The 24,150-nt window shown below is 39.4% G+C and overlaps 1 protein-coding gene across 3 annotated transcripts in view; it reads left to right on the forward strand.

Moving 5' to 3' along the window:
* Nucleotides 1-24,150, forward strand: part of frmpd3 (FERM and PDZ domain containing 3) — a 116,032-nt gene that overhangs the window by 80,155 nt on the left and 11,727 nt on the right. For 2 of the 3 annotated variants that reach the window (XM_078788065.1, XM_058063146.2), the window contains 8 exons: nt 739-851; nt 2,018-2,172; nt 2,261-2,363; nt 2,659-2,704; nt 8,918-9,022; nt 13,318-13,425; nt 21,993-22,124; nt 22,234-22,353. In XM_078788065.1, the coding sequence (XP_078644191.1) occupies nt 811-851; nt 2,018-2,172; nt 2,261-2,363; nt 2,659-2,704; nt 8,918-9,022; nt 13,318-13,425; nt 21,993-22,124; nt 22,234-22,353 (810 nt within the window). In that variant the 5' untranslated portion in view covers nt 739-810. Of the gene's footprint in view, nt 1-738; nt 852-2,017; nt 2,173-2,260; nt 2,364-2,658; nt 2,705-8,917; nt 9,023-13,317; nt 13,426-21,992; nt 22,125-22,233; nt 22,354-24,150 lie in introns of those variants that run through there. The other variant, XM_078788066.1, reaches the window with a different exon arrangement.

Raw genomic sequence — 24,150 nt, forward strand, 5'->3', positions numbered from 1 at the left:
AAATATATATATATGCAAAATATAAATACAAATACAAATTAATAAAATAAAAAGTAAAATAATAAAATAAAACTAAAAATTATATTAGGAAAGCAGGAAGTGAACAAATGTAACAGTTACTGATTATAAAAGTACCAGATGGAGGGGTAGGATTTAATAAGCTCTGCTTCTTCCTACTCCTTTTGGACATGTGGAACTGTGAACTGATTATGTGATGCATTCAATTGTCATCTGATGCATGTTCAAATAAAATAAAACCATTACCATTACCATTACTTTAATCTTTAGCCAATTCAGAAGCTTCACTTACATTTCCTGCCATGGTCACCGCCATGTGCTATGTATGTATTATAACAGTCTAACAGCAATCAGGCTCTTACTTCCTCCTACGCAGGCATCTGTAAAAGAGGGTGTGTGGTCCACAGCAACAATAGCCGAGATATTGAATGATTCTATGTTAAAGGCTGTGTATGAAATCCCTTAAGTCCTCGCTAAAAGCTGTCTATGAAGGCATGTCTCCTGTGTCTGATGTTTTTGAGTACATCAAAATTCTTACTTCAATCTTGTGGATTTTTGCAAAACCTTGATTAATATGTTCAATGTCAATTTTTATTTTTTTAAATAGATGTATCCAAGATGTGACAAGCTGCAGCTTCTTCTACAAATAACTTAAAGACTCAAGTAAAAGATGTCATTATGTTATGTAATTTTTTTCTTTCTCTCCGTTCTATTGTGCAGGTGAATGATTTTGAAACGGAGTGCAGTCTTTGCAGTGCAGACCTGTCCCATGCTGCTCCCTCCTCTCAGGGGATGGCCAAGGTCCAGGATGGACACATATATGCATGTGACAGGTACACAGACTGTGCAGTGTATACATAGTTTTAGGATAATTAGTACAAATCAGCTTACAGAGTTTATATCAATGTATGTCGCTTGTATATGAAGTGGTATTTGTGTAATATTTTTTAATATTATAACAGTAGTCTCATTAAATTGCATGTTTTTGGTAATATGTACCAAAAACATGACACATTTGTTGACATGATATTGAAGTTTTATTATCATAGTATCTTTGTTAACACTCCTTTTGTGCTTTTTAGCACTTTACTGTACACTGTATATACAAGCGGTTCTTCTCCTCAAAAACTCCCAACATTACAGCAAATGGGGAACAATGGAAGTGGAATGGTATAGGAAGGCCTAATGGCTCATGGGCAACAGGTGTGCAGATCAGGGGAACAAGGCAGGAGTCCGCTGCAGGACACAGAAGAGACAACAGGGGCTCATGACAGATTTCATTTATCCATTTTCTACAGCTTATCCTCACAAGGGTTGCGGGCATGCTGGAGCCTATCCCAGCTGTTTTCGTGCCTGAGGCGGGGTACACCCTGGACTGGTCACCAGCCAATCACAGGGCACATATAGACAAACAACCATTCACACTCACATACCACTCCATACCTATGGACAATTTGGAGTCGCCAATTAGCCTAGCATGTTTTTGGAATGTGGGAGGAAACCCATGCCGTGGCGGCCTGCGCGCTAACCACTCATCCACCGTGCACCCCATGACAGATTTCCTGCTTTTGAAAACTGTATGTACTTTATGACACGTTCTACGAACCTGCAGAAATCTCTACACTCCCGATAAAAATAAATTTAAAAAATTTTAAGATCCGGGTACTCCGGTTTCCTCCCACATTCCAAAAACATGCTAGGTTAATTGTCGACTCCAAATTGTCCATAGGTATGAATGTGAGTGTGAATGGTTGTTTGTCTATATGTGCCCTGTGATGGGCTGGCGACCAGTCCAGGGTGTACCCTGCCTCTTGTCCAAAGACAACTGGGATAGGCTCCAGCATACCCACAACCCCAGTAAGGATAAGAGGCATAGAAAATGGATGGATAATTGACATATAATTGACATATAATTGACATAAAATACACAATATTTTGTGGCCTTTTCCATGCAAAGATTAAATATAATATGTCCACTTATGAATGTACATGTGTGCAGCTCTGCAATGTTAGAGGAGGGCCAAGATGGTATGGACAGTGGTACCCTAAGTCCTGCCACAGCTCGACAGGTCACCATCCAGCGACACCCTACACAAGGCTTCGGCTTCATTGCAGGCAGCCAGAGGCCGGTCATCGTACGTTCAGTCTCTGCTGGTTAGTGTCTGCACATGTTTGGAAACAAACCAGGAACTAAATCCACTGCAGTGTATGACTTTGTATTCTGGTTGTGTGTTGCCTGCAGACGGACCTTCCTTTGGTAAGCTTCTCCCAGGAGATCAGATCTTGGCCATTAACGAGGAGACGGTGAGCGACGCTCCCCGAGAGAGAGTCATAGACCTTGTAAGGTAGCATCCTTTACTGTCCCAGGAGGGAGGGACGAAGGGAGGGAGGGTTTGGGTGGCTAATGCCAGGGGACAAGGTGTGAGACCAAGGGAGGGAATACAGGTAAAAATGGCTAAAACAGAACACAGCGTTTCTTACACGACCGCATGGACACAAAAAAGTGTATGAGTCAGTCCTTTCATTGCTGAAGAACTGCGAGGAAATGGCAGATAGAAAGCGGCAAAGCTCACCAAACACTTCTTCTGCTGTACACGGCGTTACCTAACCTACTTCGCTCTCTCTGTTGTCTTCCCATAGACACTGCAAAGATACTATTCTTCTCACTGTGCTGCAGCCGCATCAGGTACGTAGAAGTTCCCTTCACTCACCATTTCTTTTTGTGCATGTCTTGGTATTCAATTTCCATCAGGTACAAAAAAAAAAACATTATTCACAACCATGCCCACACATTAGTTACATCATTAGAGTAGTTACCTTTATGCTAACCCCATCAGAGCTGACTGGAAACTATCCTAATAAGAGAAAATAAGGCATCATTAGAACTCATGATCGTATGCGTGGCAATAACTGTTCCAGATGTGTGGACAGGAAGTGACAGAGTTGAGTTTACGGTTGCAAAAGTATAGCATATAATTATTAGAATTGGGATTATTATGTTATTATTAAGCGGCACGGTGGACTAGTGGTTAGCGCGCAGACCTCACAGCTAGGAGACCAGGGTTCAATTCCACCCTCGGCCATCTCTGTGTGGAGTTTGCATGTTCTCCCCGTGCATGTGTGGGTTTTCTCCGGGTACTCCGGTTTCCTCCCACATTCCAAAAACATGCTAGGTTAATTAGCGACTCCAAATTGTCCATAGGTATGAATGTGAGTGTGAATGGTTGTTTGTCTATATGTGCCCTGTGATTGGCTGGCGACCAGTCCAGTGTGTACCCCACCTCTCGCCCAAAGACAGCTGGGATAGGCTCCAGCACCCCCACAACCCTTGTCGCAGATGATGAATGAATGTTATTATTAGGCGGCACGGTGATCGAGTGGTTAGCGCGCAGACCTCACAGCTAGGAGACCAGGGTTCAATTCCACCCTCTGTCATCTCTGTGTGGAATATGCATGTTCTCCCCATGCATGCGTGGGTTTTCTCCGGGTATTCCGGTTTCCTCCCACATTCCAAAAAAACATGCTAGGTTAATTAGCGACTCCAAATTGTCCATAGGTATGAATGTGAGTGTGAATGGTTGTTTGTCTATATGTGCCCTGTGATTGGCTGGCCACCAGTCCAGGGTGTACCCCGCCTCTCGCCCAAAGACAGCTGGGATAGGCTCCAGCACCCCCACGACCCTTGTCGCAGATGATGAATGAATGTTATTATTAGGCGGCACGGTGATCGAGTGGTTAGCGCGCAGACCTCACAGCTAGGAGACCAGGGTTCAATTCCACCCTCGGTCATCTCTGTGTGAAATATGCATGTTCTCCCCATGCATGCGTGGGTTTTCTCCGGGTATTCCGGTTTCCTCCCACATTCCAAAAACATGCTAGGTTAATTAGCGACTCCAAATTGTCCATAGGTATGAATGTGAGTGTGAATGGTTGTTTGTCTATATGTGCCCTGTGATTGGCTGGCGACCAGTCCAGTGTGTACCCGGCCTCTCGCCCAAAGACAGCTGGGATAGGCTCCAGCACCCCCCGCAACCCTCGTGAGGAAAAAGCGGTAGAAAATTAATTAATGAATGAATGTTATTATTATTATTGTGCCTGTTGTCAGTCCGATCTCATTGCGGAAGCCGATATCATTCCTGGCATCAATTACTCAGACTTCCGTGAATCAAAACAGTATTCAATATTCAGGACAAAATACAATTTCAGTGAGCCATTGTAGAATTCAATGTAATTCAAGAGTAGTTTCCCTGTTTACATCAAATATTTGCATGTCCACTTGTTGCCAGGCAGAATTCATAGGATTCCATCATAACATTTCATCTGAAACTGTTCATGCTAATAATGATATGTGCTATATATATCACTATATTGACACTTACGATGGTACCCATTATGCTATTGTATGGTCATATCAGCCCGTAAAATAACCTCAAATCACCTAAAAAATAAATAAATCAATAAATAAAATAATAGAAAATAAATCAATCAATCAAATAATATATATATATATGTATATATATAGTATATATATGTGTATATATATATAGTATATATATACAGTGAAGAAAATAAGTATTTGAACACCCTGCTATTTTGCTATTTCTCCCACTTAGAAATCATGGAGGGGTCTGAAATTTTCATCGTAGGTGCATGTCCACTGTGAGAGAGATAAACTAAAAAGAAAAATCCAGAAATCACAATGCATGATTTTTTAACAATTTATTTGTGTGATACAGCTGCAAATAAGTATTTGAACACCTGTGTATCATCTAGAATTCTGACCCTGAAAGACCTGTTAGTCTGCCCATTAGAAGTCCACCTGCACTCCATGTATCATCCTGAATCAGATGCACCTGTTTGAGGTCGTTAGCTGCATAAAGACACCTGTCCACCCCATACAATCAGTAAGACTTTAACTTGTAACATGGCGAAGACCAAAGAGCTGTCCAAAGACACCAGAGACAAAATTGTACACCTCCACAAGGCTGGAAAGGGCTACGGAGCAATTACCAAGCAGCTTGGTGAAAAAAGGTCCACTGTTGGAGCTATCATTAGAAAATGGAAGAAGCTAAACATGACGGTCAATCTCAATCGGAGTGGAGCCCCATGCAAGATATCACCTCGTGGGGTCTCAATGATTCTAAGAAAGGTGAGGAATCAGCCCAGAACTACACGACAGGACTTGGTCAATGACCTGAAAAGAGCTGGGACCACCGTTTCCAAGGTTACTGTAGGTAATACACTAAGACGTCATGATGTGAAATCATGCATGGCACGAAAGGTTCCCCTGCTTAAACCAGCACATGTCAAGGCCCGTCTTAAGTTTGCATATGACCATTTGGATGATACAGAGGAGTCATGGGAGAAAGTTTTATGGTCAGATGAGACCAAAATAGAACTTTTTGGTCATAATTCCAATAAGCGTGTTTGGAGGAAGAAGAATGAAGAGTACAATCCGAAGAACACCATCCCTACTGTGAAGCATGGGGGTGGTAGCATCATGCTTTGGGGGTGTTTTTCTGCACATGGGACAGGACGAGTGCACTGCATTAAAGAGAGGATGACTGGGGCCGTGTATTGTGAGATTTTGGGGAACAACCTCCTTCCCTCTGTCAGAGCATTGAAGATGGGTCGTGGCTGGGTCTTCCAACACGACAACGACCCGAAGCACACAGCCAGGAAAACCAAGGAGTGGCTCCGTAAGAAGCATATCAAGGTTCTAGCATGGCCCAGCCAGTCTCCAGACCTGAACCCAATCGAAAATCTTTGGAGGGAGCTCAAACTCCGTGTTTCTCAGCGACAGCCCAGAAACCTGACTGATCTAGAGAAGATCTGTGTGGAGGAGTGGGCCAAGATCCCTCCTGCAGTGTGTGCAAACCTGGTGAAAAACTACAGGAAACGTTTGACCTCTGTAATAGCAAACAAAGGCTACTGTACCAAATATTAACATTCATTTTCTCAGGTGTTCAAATACTTATTAGCAGCTGTATCACACAAATAAATTGTTAAAAAATCATGCATTGTGATTTCTGGATTTTTCTTTTTAGTTTATCTCTCTCACAGTGGACATGCACCTACGATGAAAATTTCAGACCCCTCCATGATTTCTAAGTGGGAGAAATAGCAAAATAGCAGGGTGTTCAAATACTTATTTTCTTCACTGTATATATATATACAAATAAAAATTAATAAAATAAAAAATAAAAAAATAAAATCAAACTAAAAAATTATATTAGGAAAGCCGGACGTGAACAAATGTAACAGTTACTGATTGTAAAAGTACCAGATGGAGGGGTAGGATTTAATAAGCTTTGCTTCTTCCTACTCCTTTTGGACATGTGGAACTGTGAACTGATTATGTGATGCATTCAATTGTAATCTGATGCATGTTCAAATGAAATAAAACCATTACCATTACCATTACAACATGTGGAATGTTTTCGCTAGAACCAATCTAAAAGTTAAAGGATGGGGGTATTTTGCCTTTGTCTTTTCTGTGTCTTCTAAACAGTGAAAACCTGCGAACAAGAGAAAGCCAATATTACACCTACTTAGGATTCACATATTCCTCCGATAAAGCCCTCTAAATAAACAATGCATTTACATGCTGTCACATTCATGTTACATTCATGATAACATGTAATCTTCTGTTCCCTTCAGGGGTTGCCACAACAAATCAATCTCCTCCATCCAACCCTGTCTTCCGCATCTGTCTCTCTCACACAAACTACCCTCATGTCCTCCTTTACTACATCCATAAACCTCCTCTTTGGGCTTCTTCTACGCCTCCTACCTGGCAGCTCTAAACGAAGCATCCTTCTACCAATATATTCACTATCTCTCCTCTGGACATGTCCCAACCATCTCAGTCTGGCCTCTATGACTTTATCTCCAAGGCCTCTAACATGTAATGTCCCTGTGATGTACTCATTCCTGATCCTATCCATCATGGTCACTCCCTGATGGGATGGCTGTATCTTTTGGTACACGACTTGTGCTCCCATTTGAGCTGGTACATTCATTCATTCATTCATTCATTTTCTACCGCTTTTCCTCACAAGGGTCGTGGGGGTGCTGGAGCCTATCCCAGCTGTCCTCTGTCGAGAGGCGGGGTACACCCTGGACTGGTGGCCAGCCAATCACAGGGCACATATAGACAAACAACCAAGCGGCACGGTGGACTAGTGGTTAGCGCGCAGACCTCACAGCTAGGAGACCAGGGTTCAATTCCACCCTCGGCCATCTCTGTGTGGAGTTTGCATGTTCTCCCCGTGCATGTGTGGGTTTTCTCCGGGTACTCCGGTTTCCTCCCACATTCCAAAAACATGCTAGGTTAATTAGCGACTCCAAATTGTCCATAGGTATGAATGTGAGTGTGAATGGTTGTTTGTCTATATGTGCCCTGTGATTGGCTGGCGACCAGTCCAGTGTGTACCCCACCTCTCGCCCAAAGACAGCTGGGATAGGCTCCAGCACCCCCACAACCCTTGTCGCAGATGATGAATGAATGTTATTATTAGGCGGCACGGTGATCGAGTGGTTAGCGCGCAGACCTCACAGCTAGGAGACCAGGGTTCAATTCCACCCTCTGTAATCTCTGTGTGGAATATGCATGTTCTCCCCATGCATGCGTGGGTTTTCTCCGGGTATTCCGGTTTCCTCCCACATTCCAAAAAAACATGCTAGGTTAATTAGCGACTCCAAATTGTCCATAGGTATGAATGTGAGTGTGAATGGTTGTTTGTCTATATGTGCCCTGTGATTGGCTGGCCACCAGTCCAGGGTGTACCCCGCCTCTCGCCCAAAGACAGCTGGGATAGGCTCCAGCACCCCCACGACCCTTGTCGCAGATGATGAATGAATGTTATTATTAGGCGGCACGGTGATCGAGTGGTTAGCGCGCAGACCTCACAGCTAGGAGACCAGGGTTCAATTCCACCCTCGGTCATCTCTGTGTGAAATATGCATGTTCTCCCCATGCATGCGTGGGTTTTCTCCGGGTATTCCGGTTTCCTCCCACATTCCAAAAACATGCTAGGTTAATTAGCGACTCCAAATTGTCCATAGGTATGAATGTGAGTGTGAATGGTTGTTTGTCTATATGTGCCCTGTGATTGGCTGGCGACCAGTCCAGTGTGTACCCGGCCTCTCGCCCAAAGACAGCTGGGATAGGCTCCAGCACCCCCCGCAACCCTCGTGAGGAAAAAGCGGTAGAAAATTAATTAATGAATGAATGTTATTATTATTATTGTGCCTGTTGTCAGTCCGATCTCATTGCGGAAGCCGATATCATTCCTGGCATCAATTACTCAGACTTCCGTGAATCAAAACAGTATTCAATATTCAGGACAAAATACAATTTCAGTGAGCCATTGTAGAATTCAATGTAATTCAAGAGTAGTTTCCCTGTTTACATCAAATATTTGCATGTCCACTTGTTGCCAGGCAGAATTCATAGGATTCCATCATAACATTTCATCTGAAACTGTTCATGCTGATGTTGGTGTTAATGCGCCAGAACACTGACTATTTTATTGTTTGTTTAACTTATGCTACCGTGTTAATGTTTGTAGTATTACACATTTGTGTAAAATTACTGTACAACGTTTTGCTTATAATATTCAAGCTTCATTTTTACCCTGGCAATAATACTCCTTTGTGTAATGTACTTGGTCATTGGCGGCTCAAAGAGCGCTAATATCTTTTTTGTACTCGGTCCAACAACTGTAACATTTTATTCCCGTTTTCAACAACTTTAACATTTAAACACTGACAATAATTGCAGCCGTCGCGTTCCAGCAATATTTGCCACATCAGCATATTATCACTAACCTTCACCAGCTTCTTTTCACCCTTTTAAAGGTTAATCCAACTGTTATTTGTCCTCTCTTATCCACAGTCACCGAAATCTGCCTTCATAAGTGCAGCCAAAAAGGCCCGTCTGCGAACTAACCCGCCGAAAGTGCGCTTTTCAGAGCAAGTGTCCATCAGCGATCCAGACACAGTAAGTTTCTCTCCTCACATGATCATATCATTATTACAATTGAATGCATCACATAATCAGTTCACAGTTCCACATGTCCAAAAGGAGTAGGAAGAAGCAAAGCTTATTAAATCCTACCCCTCCATCTGGTACTTTTACAATCAGTAACTGTTACATTTGTTCACTTCCTGCTTTCCATAATACAGTTTAAGGTTTTTTTTTGTTTTTTTTTTAATAATGTACCTCGTACCGAAGTACGAAGTTCCGAAGTACTGCAATGCTATGGCTTTTTAACGTAGTCCTAGCATATAAGTGTTTCAAATGTAGTTCTTCCCTGAGATCATATTTCTCCTCTCTTGTAGAGAAGTATTGGATGACATTTTTAGCTAATTGGTTGTTTTTAGCCTTATGCATTATTTTAGCTGTTTGAAGATGAACTATATCAGCAAGTTGAAGTATTTGTGATTTTAGAAATAAGGAGTTAGTATGTTCTCTGTAGGCGGCATTATGAATTATCCTTACTGACCTTTTTTGCAGTACATTTAGCGAGTGAAGATTGCTTTTATAGTTATTAGCCCATATTTCCACACAATAAGTAAGATATGGTAGAACCAGAGAGCAATAAAGAGTGTGGAGTGATTTCTGATTGAGAACAAATTTTGCTATGTTCGATATTGAAATGTTTCTTGTATGTTCTCTGTAGGCGGCATTATGAATTATCCTTACTGACCTTTTTGCAGTACATTTAGCGAGTGAAGATTGCCTTTATAGTTATTACCCCATAGAAGATATATATTAGATATATATTAGATACACATGTGAGGGCTGTACTCACTTCTGCGGGATACTGTGTTGTTGCCCTTTTCTTGCATCTCCCACAACTCATGTCTCGAGTTTATTAAAAAAAAAAAATCAAATAATCATTCTCCCACTCTAATCTCAGTTAGTGCTCATCGGGTTCAAACTCAAAAAAATCAAATGAGCGCTAATATCGACACAAACAAGCCTTTACTTGAATCACTTACTGGTTCGGAAAAAAAGAATTGAAGTGTTTCGCTTCAAAGCGCATATTAAGTATGCATTCATTTGTTCCGTTGCCATTAAGGGGATAACTCTGCATTTCTATGATATGCTCTGACGACCAAGCATTATAGTCCTGACTTTTATTAGGCTCAGCGAGGGCATCTAACGGCATTCACTCTCATTTTAAGGCAATTGCAATTTCTCGATTATGATATACCAGAATTAAGTTAACACACGCGTGTCTTATTGATGTGTAGCCACCCCTGTAGCAAATCCAGTACAGTTGCGAGTTCAATATTTAGCATCATTTTTTTTCACATTGCTGCTTTTGTGCAGCACAAAGTCTTTGCATTCATGCACTTAATCTAAAAGTTGAAAACAGAGCATTGGCTTTCTCGTTAGACTTCTGATTATCTTATTGGACAGGCAAACCGAACTTTAATTACACCTGATTTGAAGAAGCTTGTCTAGACTTACGATGCCAAAAATCGTGCAAATGTCACAGCTTTCCTAATTACAACTATAGATCAGGCAAGACCATTATTCTCCATAGAAAACCCATTTGCTGGATCTCTACTCTTATTTAAAGTAATTCTCCACTTCTCTTGTCAATTGAGCTGATTGGCTCCGGAGCTGAGAGGAAGGTTCTATGATTGTTTCAACATCTGAAGTCATTCCTGGATTAACCTCTGCATCCATTGATGAGGAGGATATAAGATGGTATTGACAGTTACAGTAAAAGTCTTTGTCAACAAGAAAGAAAAGCTGGCCTAAACACTGACCTACAGTACGTACGTCAGGGGTCTCAACCTCAATTTACCTGGGGGCCACTGGAGCTAGGGTCTGGGCAAGGTTGGGCCGCATCAGGTTTTCCAAAAAAAAAAAACTTTTTCAGTGCTTTGGTTCCGATTTTCTACAATAAAAGCTCTGATAAAACATTCCACTGTTCTCAAATATCTTAATTTTTATTTTTCTGCACAAAATAAGATGAAAAATAAATAAACAAATCAAGAATAAAGAAAATCAATCAATCAGTAATGAATAAATATAATAATAATAATAAAACAGCAAATAATAAAAACTTAAGAAACCACATATAGTTGGTCTAGCGCAGGGGTTGGCAACCTTTACTATCAAAAGAGCCATTTTACCCCCTCACTCACTGAAGAAAAATAGAATGGAGCCGCGAAACATAATTTAACAGCAGAATATAGGGGCTGCATAGCGGTCGAGTGGGTAGCGCGCAGACCTCACAGCTAGGAGACCCGAGTTCAATCCCACCCTCGGCTATCTCTGTGTGGAGTTTGCATGTTCTCCCCATGCACGCCTTAAGAAATGTGTAGCAACATGCTCACATCCAGAGCAATTTGCTAGTCTCCCAAGATTTTGATTGAGGGAATTTTGGGATATCAAAGTAGAGAAAAAGCGGAGTTGATCAAGTACTCTTGCTAGTATACGGCCTCACAGAAAGTCAGATTTTGTTCAAAAGATGCATATTTTCCTCATTTGGGTGTTAAAACAAATATTTGAGCATTGCAAAGGGAGCCACAACAAAGAGGCTGAAGAGCCACATGCGGCTCTGGAGCCGTAGGTTGCTGACCCCTGGTCTAGCGTATAATAATGTCAACATTTATGTGTTTTCTGATTGGTTGATCAGACAAATACTAAATACTAATACTGAAAATGAAATAATCTGCATCCCTGAAGGCTTGATGTATGTATTTTATTCACAAGTTTTTGGTATGTTCTTAGATAAATGTTGATTCTGAACTGCTCCAGGTGACTTTGTAGTGTAGTGGTTTGGAGTTGGATGCTTTTTACTGTTATTTAATGCTTGAATTTACTAGCATAAATGTATCTCAGATGTTTTGAGTTATTATATAATGTTTAATTATTGATTTTATTTTTATTTTTATTTTTATTTTTATTTTTATTTTTATTTTTATTTTTATTAAATTTTTAATAATTATTATTATTATTAATTATTATATAATAATGTTATATAATGTTATTCATCCCCAATGTGTGAAATACCTCTCTCCCTGTAATGCCATATCTTGTCGTACTCCATTTTGTCTATCTTATTGATGGCTTGTAACATGATATTAGAAATCGTTGACGTCCCCACTAAAGGCTTGGGTATGAAACGCATACCGAGTTATTATATAATGTTTAATTATTGATATAATTATTATTGGTAATATTTATTTTTTATTTTTATTTTTATTTTTATTTTTATTTTTATTTTTATTTTTATTTTTATTTTTATTTTTGTTATTATTATATTTATTATTTATTAAATTTATTTTATTTATTTCATTTATTTCATTATTATTATAATTAATTATTATATAATGTTATATAATGTTATTCATCCCCAATGCGTGAAATGCCTCTCTCCCTGTAATGCCACATCTTGTTATATTTCATTTTATCTGTCTTATTGATGGCTTGTAACATGATAATATTGGTATTAAAAATTGATAACGTCCCCAGTAAAGGCTTGGGTATGAAACGCATAAAAAAAAACTTAGTAGAGCACCGACATTTGCCAAAATAGGCTCGTACCAAATTGTAAACAGATTTCATAGAAATCAGTAATTGATGCGTTAGGGTCCCTTTTCCCTTTTTCTATGAGACAAATCAGTCGCTGACTAACTCTAACTCTAACTCTAACTCATTAATGATTTCTGGCGTGCCCAGAAAAACATCTGATACAGCCAACACCGTGTTTACATTCACCAAAAAAAAAAAACAGACTGCTGAACATGTGTTGTGTACACATATTTGTATGTCAGATGCATTGTTGCGTTGCATTAAATCCACATCCTCATCTTGTTGTCTTTTTCAAATCCGAAACATACTGGAAAAAAAATTTGATTTTGTAGATAGATCCTTGGTTCTTTTCACAAGAAAGACCCTCCAAATCTGTCACACATTAAAAATCTTATCCTGCTATAGTCCTTTGTGGCTGCATAATCACCGCTGAGTCATACCTTAAAAAGCCTTCAGCAAGAAAGCGGGGATGCCAATCACATCGCAGGAAGAATGGACTGCGCTGCGTTTTGTAACTTTTTCTTCCAATAAGTGCTTTGAGTAAAAGCAGACGGCTTGGCTCCCCCCTTCTGTGTACACGGCTCTGCAGCAAATGTCATGTTCTTTGTATGGAATAGATGACGCTGAGGAGGCTGCATTCAATGACATAATGCATGAAAAAGAGATTCCAAACCTACACAACAACAACAACACATCACTGCCTGCTATATGTGACCCTTGTCTTCCATTTCTTTCAGACAATGCTGAAGGACGACTCTTTGCTTCTCATACCCAATGTGTTGAAGGTCTTTTTGGAGAATGGGCAAATAAAGTCCTTTACCTTTGATAGCCGTACAACTGTGAGGGTAAGTACCACTACAACAAAATTTGACATCTCATTCGCAATGAATGAGCAATACCATTGTTAGAACTATTACTACTTACAATAAAATGGTACATGGATAGCTTTTAAGAGGCTTCACTGGGCCATAACATGTTATGAAAAGGAAGTGAAGGACAAGCTATAGGTTTGCAATGATGTCCGACAGTCACCCCTTCCGGTAAAAGTGTCTCTGCAACTAAACATCAGCAATGTAACAACGGTCAGCAACTTCATGCTGATTTTTTTTCTGCATCCACAACATAATCACCACAATAGATCACAATAGATGAAAATATGAGCTGGAAATCTCATATTACAAATATACAACATAAGGTGGCCAGAAATCAGAAATCACTCCACACTCTTTATTGCTCTCTGGTTCTACCATATCTTACTTGTGTGGAAATATGGGCTAATAACTATAAAACTAATCTTCACTCGCTAAATGTACTGCAAAAAAGGCCAGTAAGGATAATTCATAATGCCGCCTACAGAGAACATACTAACTCCTTATTTCTAAAATCACAAATACTTAAACTTGCTGATATAGTTCATCTTCAAACAGCTAAAATAATACATAAGGCTAAAAAAATAACCAATTATAATTAACCCATTATTCAAAAAACAAAAAAAACCTAAAACTGTATTATGGAAAGCAGGAAGTGAACAAATGTAACAGTTACTGATTGTAAAAGTACCAGATGGAGGGGTAGGATTTAATAAGATTTGGTTCTTCCTACTCCTTTTGGACATGTGGAACGGATTATATGATGCACTCAAGTGTTCATCTTCAAACAGCTAAAATAATGCATAAGGCTAAAAATAACCAATTACAGTAAAGTCTCGTTATATCAATATTGTCGGGAGTCGGAAAAAATATCGATATAACCGGACTGTCGATATATCCGATATATCCGAACAAGTGGGCAATAATGCACTTAAATCAATCTTTGCTTGAATAGAAATTTGCCGGGAAATGAAAATAGTATCGTAATAAGCAGTAATTCGTTATAACCGATATCGATATAACGAGACTATACTGTAGTTCATTTTCAAACAGCTAAAATAATGCATAAGGCTAAAAAATAACCAATTATTATTAACCCATTATTAAAATGAAAAAAAAACCTTAAACTGTATTATGGAAAGCAGGAAGTGAACAAATGTAACAGTTACTGATTGTAAAAGTACCAGATGGAGGGGTAGGATTTAATAAGATTTGGTTCTTCCTACTCCTTTTGGACATGTGGAACTGTACACTGATTATATGATGTACTCAATTGTTCATCTTCAAACAGCTAAAATAATGCATAAGGCTAAAAATAACCAATTACCTAAAAATGTCATTGAATACTTCCTAATAAAAGCCTAATAAAAATCAGGACTATAATGCTTGGTCGTCAGAGCATATCATAGAAATGCAGAGTTATCCCCTTAATGGCAACGGAACAAATGAATGCATACTTAATATGCGCTTTGAAGCGAAACACTTCAATTCTTTTTTCCGAACCAGTAAGTGATTCAAGTAAAGGCTCATTTGTGTCGATATTAGCACTCATTTGATTTTTTTTTAGTTTTAACCCGATGAGCAATAACCGAGATTAGAGTGGGAGAATGATTATTTGATTATTTTTTTAAATAAACTAAAGAAATGAGTTGTGGGAGATGCAAGAAAAGGGCAACAACACAGTATCCCGCAGAAGTGAGTACAGCCCTCACATGTGTATCTAATATATATCTAATATATATCTTCTATGGGGTAATAACTATAAAAGGAATCTTCACTTGTTAAATGTACTGCAAAAAAGGTCAGTAAGGATAATTCATAATGCCGCCTACAGAGAACATACTAACTCCTTATTTCTAAAATCACAAATACTTCAACTTGCTGATATAGTTCATCTTCAAACAGCTAAAATAATGCATAAGGCTAAAAATAACCAATTAGCTAAAAATGTCATCCAATACTTCTCTACAAGAGAGGAGAAATATGATCTCAGGGAAGAACTACATTTGAAACACTTATATGCTAGGACTACGTTAAAAAGCCATAGCATTTCAGTATGTGGAATCAAACTATGGAATGGATTGAGTAAGGACCTCAAACAATGCACAACGATGAGCCAATTCAAGAAACAATACAAGCAGTTGATGTTTGCTAAATACAAGGATGAAGTGTCTTGAACCAGTCATGATGTGCTATATATATCCCTATATTGACACTTACTATGGTACCCATTATGTCATTGGATGGTCATATCACCTTGTACTTCGGTACGAGGTGCATTATTTAAAAAAAAAAACAAAATAAAAACCTTACACTGTATTATGGAAAGCAGGAAGTGAACAAATGTAACAGTTACTGATTGTAAAAGTACCAGATGGAGGGGTAGGATTTAAATGTGCTATATATATCACTATATTGACACTTACGATGGTACCCATTATGCTATTGTATGGTCATATCAGCCCGTAAAATAACCTCAAATCACCTAAAAAATAAATAAATCAATAAATAAAATAATAGAAAATAAATCAATCAATCAAATAATATATATATATATGTATATATATAGTATATATATGTGTATATATATATAGTATACAGTGAAGAAAATAAGTATTTGAACACCCTGCTATTTTGCTATTTCTCCCACTTAGAAATCATGGAGGGGTCTGAAATTTTCATCGTAGGTGCATGTCCACTGTGAGAGAGATAAACTAAAAAGAAAAATCCAGAAATCACAATGCATGATTTTTTAACAATTTATTTGTGTGATACAGCTGCAAATAAGTATTTGAACACCTGTGTATCATCTAGAATTCTGACCCTGAAAGACCTGTTAGTCTGCCCATTAGAAGTCCACCTGCACTCCATGTATCATCCTGAATCAGATGCACCTGTTTGAGGTCGTTAGCTGCATAAAGACACCTGTCCACCCCATACAATCAGTAAGACTTTAACTTGTAACATGGCGAAGACCAAAGAGCTGTCCAAAGACACCAGAGACAAAATTGTACACCTCCACAAGGCTGGAAAGGGCTACGGAGCAATTACCAAGCAGCTTGGTGAAAAAAGGTCCACTGTTGGAGCTATCATTAGAAAATGGAAGAAGCTAAACATGACGGTCAATCTCAATCGGAGTGGAGCCCCATGCAAGATATCACCTCGTGGGGTCTCAATGATTCTAAGAAAGGTGAGGAATCAGCCCAGAACTACACGACAGGACTTGGTCAATGACCTGAAAAGAGCTGGGACCACCGTTTCCAAGGTTACTGTAGGTAATACACTAAGACGTCATGATGTGAAATCATGCATGGCACGAAAGGTTCCCCTGCTTAAACCAGCACATGTCAAGGCCCGTCTTAAGTTTGCATATGACCATTTGGATGATACAGAGGAGTCATGGGAGAAAGTTTTATGGTCAGATGAGACCAAAATAGAACTTTTTGGTCATAATTCCAATAAGCGTGTTTGGAGGAAGAAGAATGAAGAGTACAATCCGAAGAACACCATCCCTACTGTGAAGCATGGGGGTGGTAGCATCATGCTTTGGGGGTGTTTTTCTGCACATGGGACAGGACGAGTGCACTGCATTAAAGAGAGGATGACTGGGGCCGTGTATTGTGAGATTTTGGGGAACAACCTCCTTCCCTCTGTCAGAGCATTGAAGATGGGTCGTGGCTGGGTCTTCCAACACGACAACGACCCGAAGCACACAGCCAGGAAAACCAAGGAGTGGCTCCGTAAGAAGCATATCAAGGTTCTAGCATGGCCCAGCCAGTCTCCAGACCTGAACCCAATCGAAAATCTTTGGAGGGAGCTCAAACTCCGTGTTTCTCAGCGACAGCCCAGAAACCTGACTGATCTAGAGAAGATCTGTGTGGAGGAGTGGGCCAAGATCCCTCCTGCAGTGTGTGCAAACCTGGTGAAAAACTACAGGAAACGTTTGACCTCTGTAATAGCAAACAAAGGCTACTGTACCAAATATTAACATTCATTTTCTCAGGTGTTCAAATACTTATTAGCAGCTGTATCACACAAATAAATTGTTAAAAAATCATGCATTGTGATTTCTGGATTTTTCTTTTTAGTTTATCTCTCTCACAGTGGACATGCACCTACGATGAAAATTTCAGACCCCTCCATGATTTCTAAGTGGGAGAAATAGCAAAATAGCAGGGTGTTCAAATACTTATTTTCTTCACTGTATATATATATACAAATAAAAATTAATAAAATAAAAAATAAAAAAATAAAATCAAACTAAAAAATTATATTAGGAAAGCCGGAAGTGAACAAATGTAACAGTTACTGATTGTAAAAGTACCAGATGGAGGGGTAGGATTTAATAAGCTTTGCTTCTTCCTACTCCTTTTGGACATGTGGAACTGTGAACTGATTATGTGATGCATTCAATTGTAATCTGATGCATGTTCAAATGAAATAAAACCATTACCATTACCATTACAACATGTGGAATGTTTTCGCTGGAACCAATCTAAAAGTTAAAGGATGGGGGTATTTTGCCTTTGTCTTTTCTGTGTCTTCTAAACAGTGAAAACCTGCGAACAAGAGAAAGCCAATATTACACCTACTTAGGATTCACATATTCCTCCGATAAAGCCCTCTAAATAAACAATGCATTTACATGCTGTCACGTTCATGTTACATTCATGATAACATGTAATCTTCTGTTCCCTTCAGGGGTTGCCACAACAAATCAATCTCCTCCATCCAACCCTGTCTTCCGCATCTGTCTCTCTCACACAAACTACCCTCATGTCCTCCTTTACTACATCCATAAACCTCCTCTTTGGGCTTCTTCTACGCCTCCTACCTGGCAGCTCTAAACGAAGCATCCTTCTACCAATATATTCACTATCTCTCCTCTGGACATGTCCCAACCATCTCAGTCTGGCCTCTATGACTTTATCTCCAAGGCCTCTAACATGTAATGTCCCTGTGATGTACTCATTCCTGATCCTATCCATCATGGTCACTCCCTGATGGGATGGCTGTATCTTTTGGTACACGACTTGTGCTCCCATTTGAGCTGGTACATTCATTCATTCATTCATTCATTTTCTACCGCTTTTCCTCACAAGGGTCGTGGGGGTGCTGGAGCCTATCCCAGCTGTCCTCTGTCGAGAGGCGGGGTACACCCTGGACTGGTGGCCAGCCAATCACAGGGCACATATAGACAAACAACCATTCACACTCACATTCATACCTATGGACAATTTGGAGTCGCCAATTTTTGGAAGTTTTTGGAATGTGGGAGGAAACCGGAGTACTCGGAGAAAACTCACGCATGCACGGGGAGAACTCCACACAGAGATGGCCAAGGGTGGAATCGAACCTTGGTCTCCTAGCTGTGAGGTCTGCGCGCTAACCACTTGACCGTTGTGCGTCGGTACATACATTCATTCATTTTTGACCGTTTTTTCCTCTCGAGGGTCGCGGGGGTGCTGGAGCCTATCCCAGCTGTCTTTGGGCGAGAGGCGGGGTACACCCTGGACTGGTGGCCAGCCAATCACAGGGCACATATAGACAAACAACCATTCACACTCACATTCATACCTATGGACAATATGGAGTCGCCAATTAACCTAGCATGTTTTTGGAATGTGGGAGGAAACCGGAGTACCTGGCATGCATGGGGAGAACATGCAAACTCCACACAGAGATGGCCAAGGGTGGAATCGAACCCTGGTCTCCTAGTTGTGAGGGCTGCACGCTAACCACTCATCCACCGTGCCACCGGTACATTCATTATAGCTTAAAAAATGCTGAGTGCTAACAAGTATCTCATCATGGGGTCGAAGTCTGTCAGGATTTTTAGGTGGTAGCATGTAGCTCCAGTAGCTAGCGTTACCTCTTGTAGTGGCCTGAGGTGTTGGGAGTGAGGCAATGTGTCATTACACCAGTAAAGTAGTAGTAAAAACATTGTAGCTATCATAATCTCTATCATTTACAAAGTTGGTTCTGTTGCTGCAGTGTTGTACAATACACTTAATTATTAAATCTCCACTCTGTCATGCACTCCAAACCATTATTGAAGTTCAAATATGAAAAACCATATTTATCTATTACATTCCAGAAAAGAAAAAAACAGAATGTCTTGTTCGTTTCCCAAAATCTCTCACTAATGCGATCAGGAAGCTAAAGCGATAAATGAATTCAGTCAGACTGAGCTGTGTCATTTTCCAAGAAGAATCCGACATCTCTGAACAGACTCATTAAGTCGGCTCTATTAGATTTCATAAATCTGCTCACAGAGGTAGAGAAAGGAGTGCAAAAGAGAGAGTGCATTTACGTTAAAGGAGAGATGGAAACTGTCCCTTCTCAGCCTAATTAAATGGAATTTCAGCATAATATGAAAGCCTGGATCAATAAAGAATACTGCAGATTAAATCAATGGCACGCCAGAATGCACAGTTGCACAGCCATTAGAAAGTCTGTCAAGTGACGCTTTCCTGCAGCATTCTCGGCTCCGAGCCATACACTTTTGTGGCCCCAGTTGATTGTACAACTTCTTCGTCATTTATGGCAAAGACTACAAGTCCTGAAAGTGAAACTGCTTGTCCTTGCTTTTAAGAGATAGCAATTGCTTCCGATTAGAACGCAAACAACTAACAGAGTCAAAGCCAAACTACATTAACATGTCCAGGGTTCTACATTAAAAACAAAAATGACTTGTCCATGGGGGACCCTTAAGGTGAGAACTACTTGCCCGAAATATCATCTAATTTTTGTGGCATCACATGAGAATCTCAAATAAAGATGAAATGATTATCATTTCTTGTGGTTGTTTTCCCACATAGATCATGACGTTGCATGGAAATCTGGATTGTCAAGAGACTTCTAGGCACTTTGCCTTTTATAAGTTGTGCACCACAATGAAACATTATTGAATAGACACATTTGTGTACTAGTAAAGTGTTTTTAATCCAGAAAAAATGCTCATATAGTCAAACAATAATTTGTGAAGCAAAGGTGAGAAAAATACACAGAGAAATGGAAGCGCTAGATTTTGTAGCTTGTGCAAAATCAGCACTTGGTATTGGATCTAATCGGTGGTGTTTCATTGTGACCACTTCAAATTGTCACAGCAATGTGATTCACTCACCTGTGCCATCATTTGATTTGCTGCCGCTAATAAAATACTTGTTTAGGAGGCACTGGTTCATCACTTTTTGGTCTTTTCCTTCACAAGTTGTTGAAGAATTAGACCATGTTGGCAGGGACGCCATGATAGATGTTTTCCTAGTCAAACCATCGCTGATTGGTTGATCGCGAAAAAGAAAAACGCGGACTGTGTACTACGAACCGCGGTCTAAATAAACGATTCTGATTGGTCCATTTCATGATTTGCAAGGATTGCTTTGCAAATTACCACCGGAATTACGCAGTCCGTGTTTTACCAACACCCAACAAGAACTGCTTTTAAAAAAAACTCTTGGCAGTATGGCATGCCAAAGTGCACTTGCCCGACGGGAATATCACTGATTGGATTTACTTGCCCGAATTTTGTTTTAACTTGCCCCGGGCCATCGGTACATCGTTATTGTCGAGCCCTGATGTCAGTGTTACATCTTTCTCAATGTCTACAATAAAACCAGAGCTAGAGTTTGCCTTGTACACAACCAAAACATTTATTCATTCATTCATTTTCTACCGCTTTTCCTCACGAGGGTCGTGGGGGGTGCTGGAACCTATCCCCTGGACTGGTGGCCAGCCAATCACAGGGCACATATAGACAAACAACCATTCACACTCACATTCATACCTATGTGAGTGTGTCATATTCCACACACAGATGGCCGAGGGTGGAATTGAACCCTGGTCAATAGTAGTCATTAGTATTAAGACACTAAAGTCCTAATAATAAGAGGAAGACGTTGTAATTTTATGAGGTTGAAGTCGTAATATGATGCAGAGAAACAATGTCATAAGATGAGGGAAAAAAAACAAAAAACAGAAAAACCTAGCAAATTGAAAAGACGCTACAATATTATAAGAATAATGTCCAAATATTAAGGTAAGAAATTCCAAATATTGTGAACAAAAGAAAATTCATGAGTTTAAATATTTGAAAAAAAAATGAATCGGAGGAAAAAACTATAATGTAAGGAAACCACAGGGCACATAAAGACAAACAACCATTCACACTCACATTCATACCTATGGAAAATTTGGGGTCGCTAATTAACCTAGCATGTTTTTGGAATGTGGGAGGAAACCGGAGTACCCGGAGAACATGCAAACTCCACACAGAGAGTGTGGAGCAACCAAAACATTTCGTATATATTTACCGTGCAGAATAAAGATTCACCATTGCTCAAAATGACAAATATGACATTGAAGTATAGAATAACGAAGTAGCCATCACTATGATATCACGATGACAAAGTGCTCTGAATAAAAAATGCAGACAATCCACTGTGGAAATTGCCTCCATATATCAAAGTATTTGTTGCAGTATTCCTACACTGGAAATATATATTTTTTCTCTGTCTCATCTGTTTCCACCGTTCTCCATCCAGGATGTGATCTCCTCCCTGCAGGACCGCCTCTCACTACGTTACATTGAGCACTTTGCCTTGGTGCTGGAGGCAGGCGGTCTTGACCAGAATCAAAAGCTACATCTGCTGCAGGAGAACCAGCCCCTGACGCATGTAAATACCATAAAACGTAAAAGCTGTGGATGTATTTTATTAATGTATTCAAACCTCGTGAAACAAGAATATGCTACGGTTGTGAGAGGTGTCTTCTGTCTTCCGTCAGGTGGTGCATAGAACCTATTTCCAAGGAATGAAGTGTCTGTTTCGCATCTGCTTCTTCCCCAAGGACCCCGCAGACTTGCTTAGAAGGGACCCTGCGGCATTTGAGTATCTGTACATTCAGGTAATAAAAATGCTTTAAAGGGGAGGATTTCATTGGTGGTCATTCAGTATCGCCGTGTCGCTGTGAGAGATCCATCTTCTCCAAGTGCCAAGGAGCTTGAAATGCTCTCCTGGACAGCTAGGATATCATTTCACTTCCAGAATTTATTACACTCCTAGGGAAGAGGCAGGCTTCACCTTTGCAACCCAGTATGAGATTTCCAGTGAATAAGAGCAATAAGACTGATTTGAAAATACAAACGTCCCTCATTTATCACGGTTAATTGGCTCCAGACCCGATCACAATAACTGAAATTCTGTTCATTAATCTTTGGCGTACCCCAGGGGTCAATACTGGGACCACTATTATTATTTATTACTGTTATATAATTTATTTACCGATATTATAGTTCATTAATCGTTTGGTATACCCCAGGGGTCAATACTGGGACCACTATTATTATTTATTACTGTTATATAATTTATTTACCGATATTATAAACATTGGCTCTTATTTTGTTACACTGTCTTATCATTCTGTGATGTATTTAAAATTAGAAAAGAGTACATTTGGAATACAGGAAGTGAACAAATGTATTGTAATTGTTGTGAAACAGAAAGAGGGTAGGATTACATAAGCTTTGCTTCTTCCTACTCCTTTTTGAATGAATGGATTACCATGACCAAAATGGAATTACTTCTGTTCGTTATTTTGAAGTATAAGACAAATAAAATATCCAGAATATCCAGAATATGTTCATTAATCGTTTGGCGTACCCCAGGGGTCAATACTGGGACCACTATTATTATTTATGACTGTTATTTAATTTATTTACCGATATTATAAACATTGGCTCTTATTTTGTTACACTGTCTTATCATTCTGTGAAGTATTTAAAATTAGAAAAGAGTACATTTGGAATACAGGAAGTGAACAAATGTATTGTAATTGTGAAACAGAAAGAGGGTAGCATTACATAAGCTTTGCTTCTTCCTACTCCTTTTTGAATGAATGGATTACCATGACCAAAATGGAATTACTTCTGTTCGTTATTTTGAAGTATAAGACAAATAAAATATCCAGAATATGTTCATTAATCGTTTGACGTACCCCAGGGGTCAATACTGGGACCACTATTATTATTTATGGACTGTTATATAATGAATTTACCGATATTATAGTTCATTAATCGTTTGGCGTACCCCAGGGGTCAATACTGGGACCACTATTATTATTTATTACAGTTATATAATTTATTTACCGATATTATAGTTCATTAATCGTTTGGCATACCCCAGGGGTCAATACTGGGACAACTATTATTATTTATGACTGTTATATAATTTATTTACCGATATTATAGTTCATTAATTGTTTGGCGTACCCCAGGGGTCAATACTGGGACCACTATTATTATTTAGGACTGTTATATAATTTATTTACCAATATTATAATTCATTAATTGTTTGGCGTACCCCAAGGGTCAATACTGGGACAACTATTATTATTTATGACTGTCATATAATTTATTTACCGATATTATAGTTCATTAATCATTTGGCGTACCCCAGGGGTCAATACTGGGACCACTATTATTATTTATTACTGTTATATAATTTATTTACCGATATTATAAATCTTGGCTCTTATTTTGTTACACTGCCTTATCATTAATAAGTGGTGATGTATTAAAAATTAGAAAACAGTACATTTGGAATACAGGAAGTGGACAAATGTATTGTAATTGTTGTGAAACAGAAAGGGGGTAGGATTACATAAGCTTTGCTTCTTCCTACTCCTTTTTGAATGAATGGATTA

Source organism: Doryrhamphus excisus, linkage group LG22 (assembly GCF_037039965.1).
Source record: "Doryrhamphus excisus strain RoL-2023G ecotype Guam linkage group LG22, RoL_Dexc_Guam_v1.1, whole genome shotgun sequence".
Lineage (NCBI taxonomy): Eukaryota > Metazoa > Chordata > Actinopteri > Syngnathiformes > Syngnathidae > Doryrhamphus > Doryrhamphus excisus.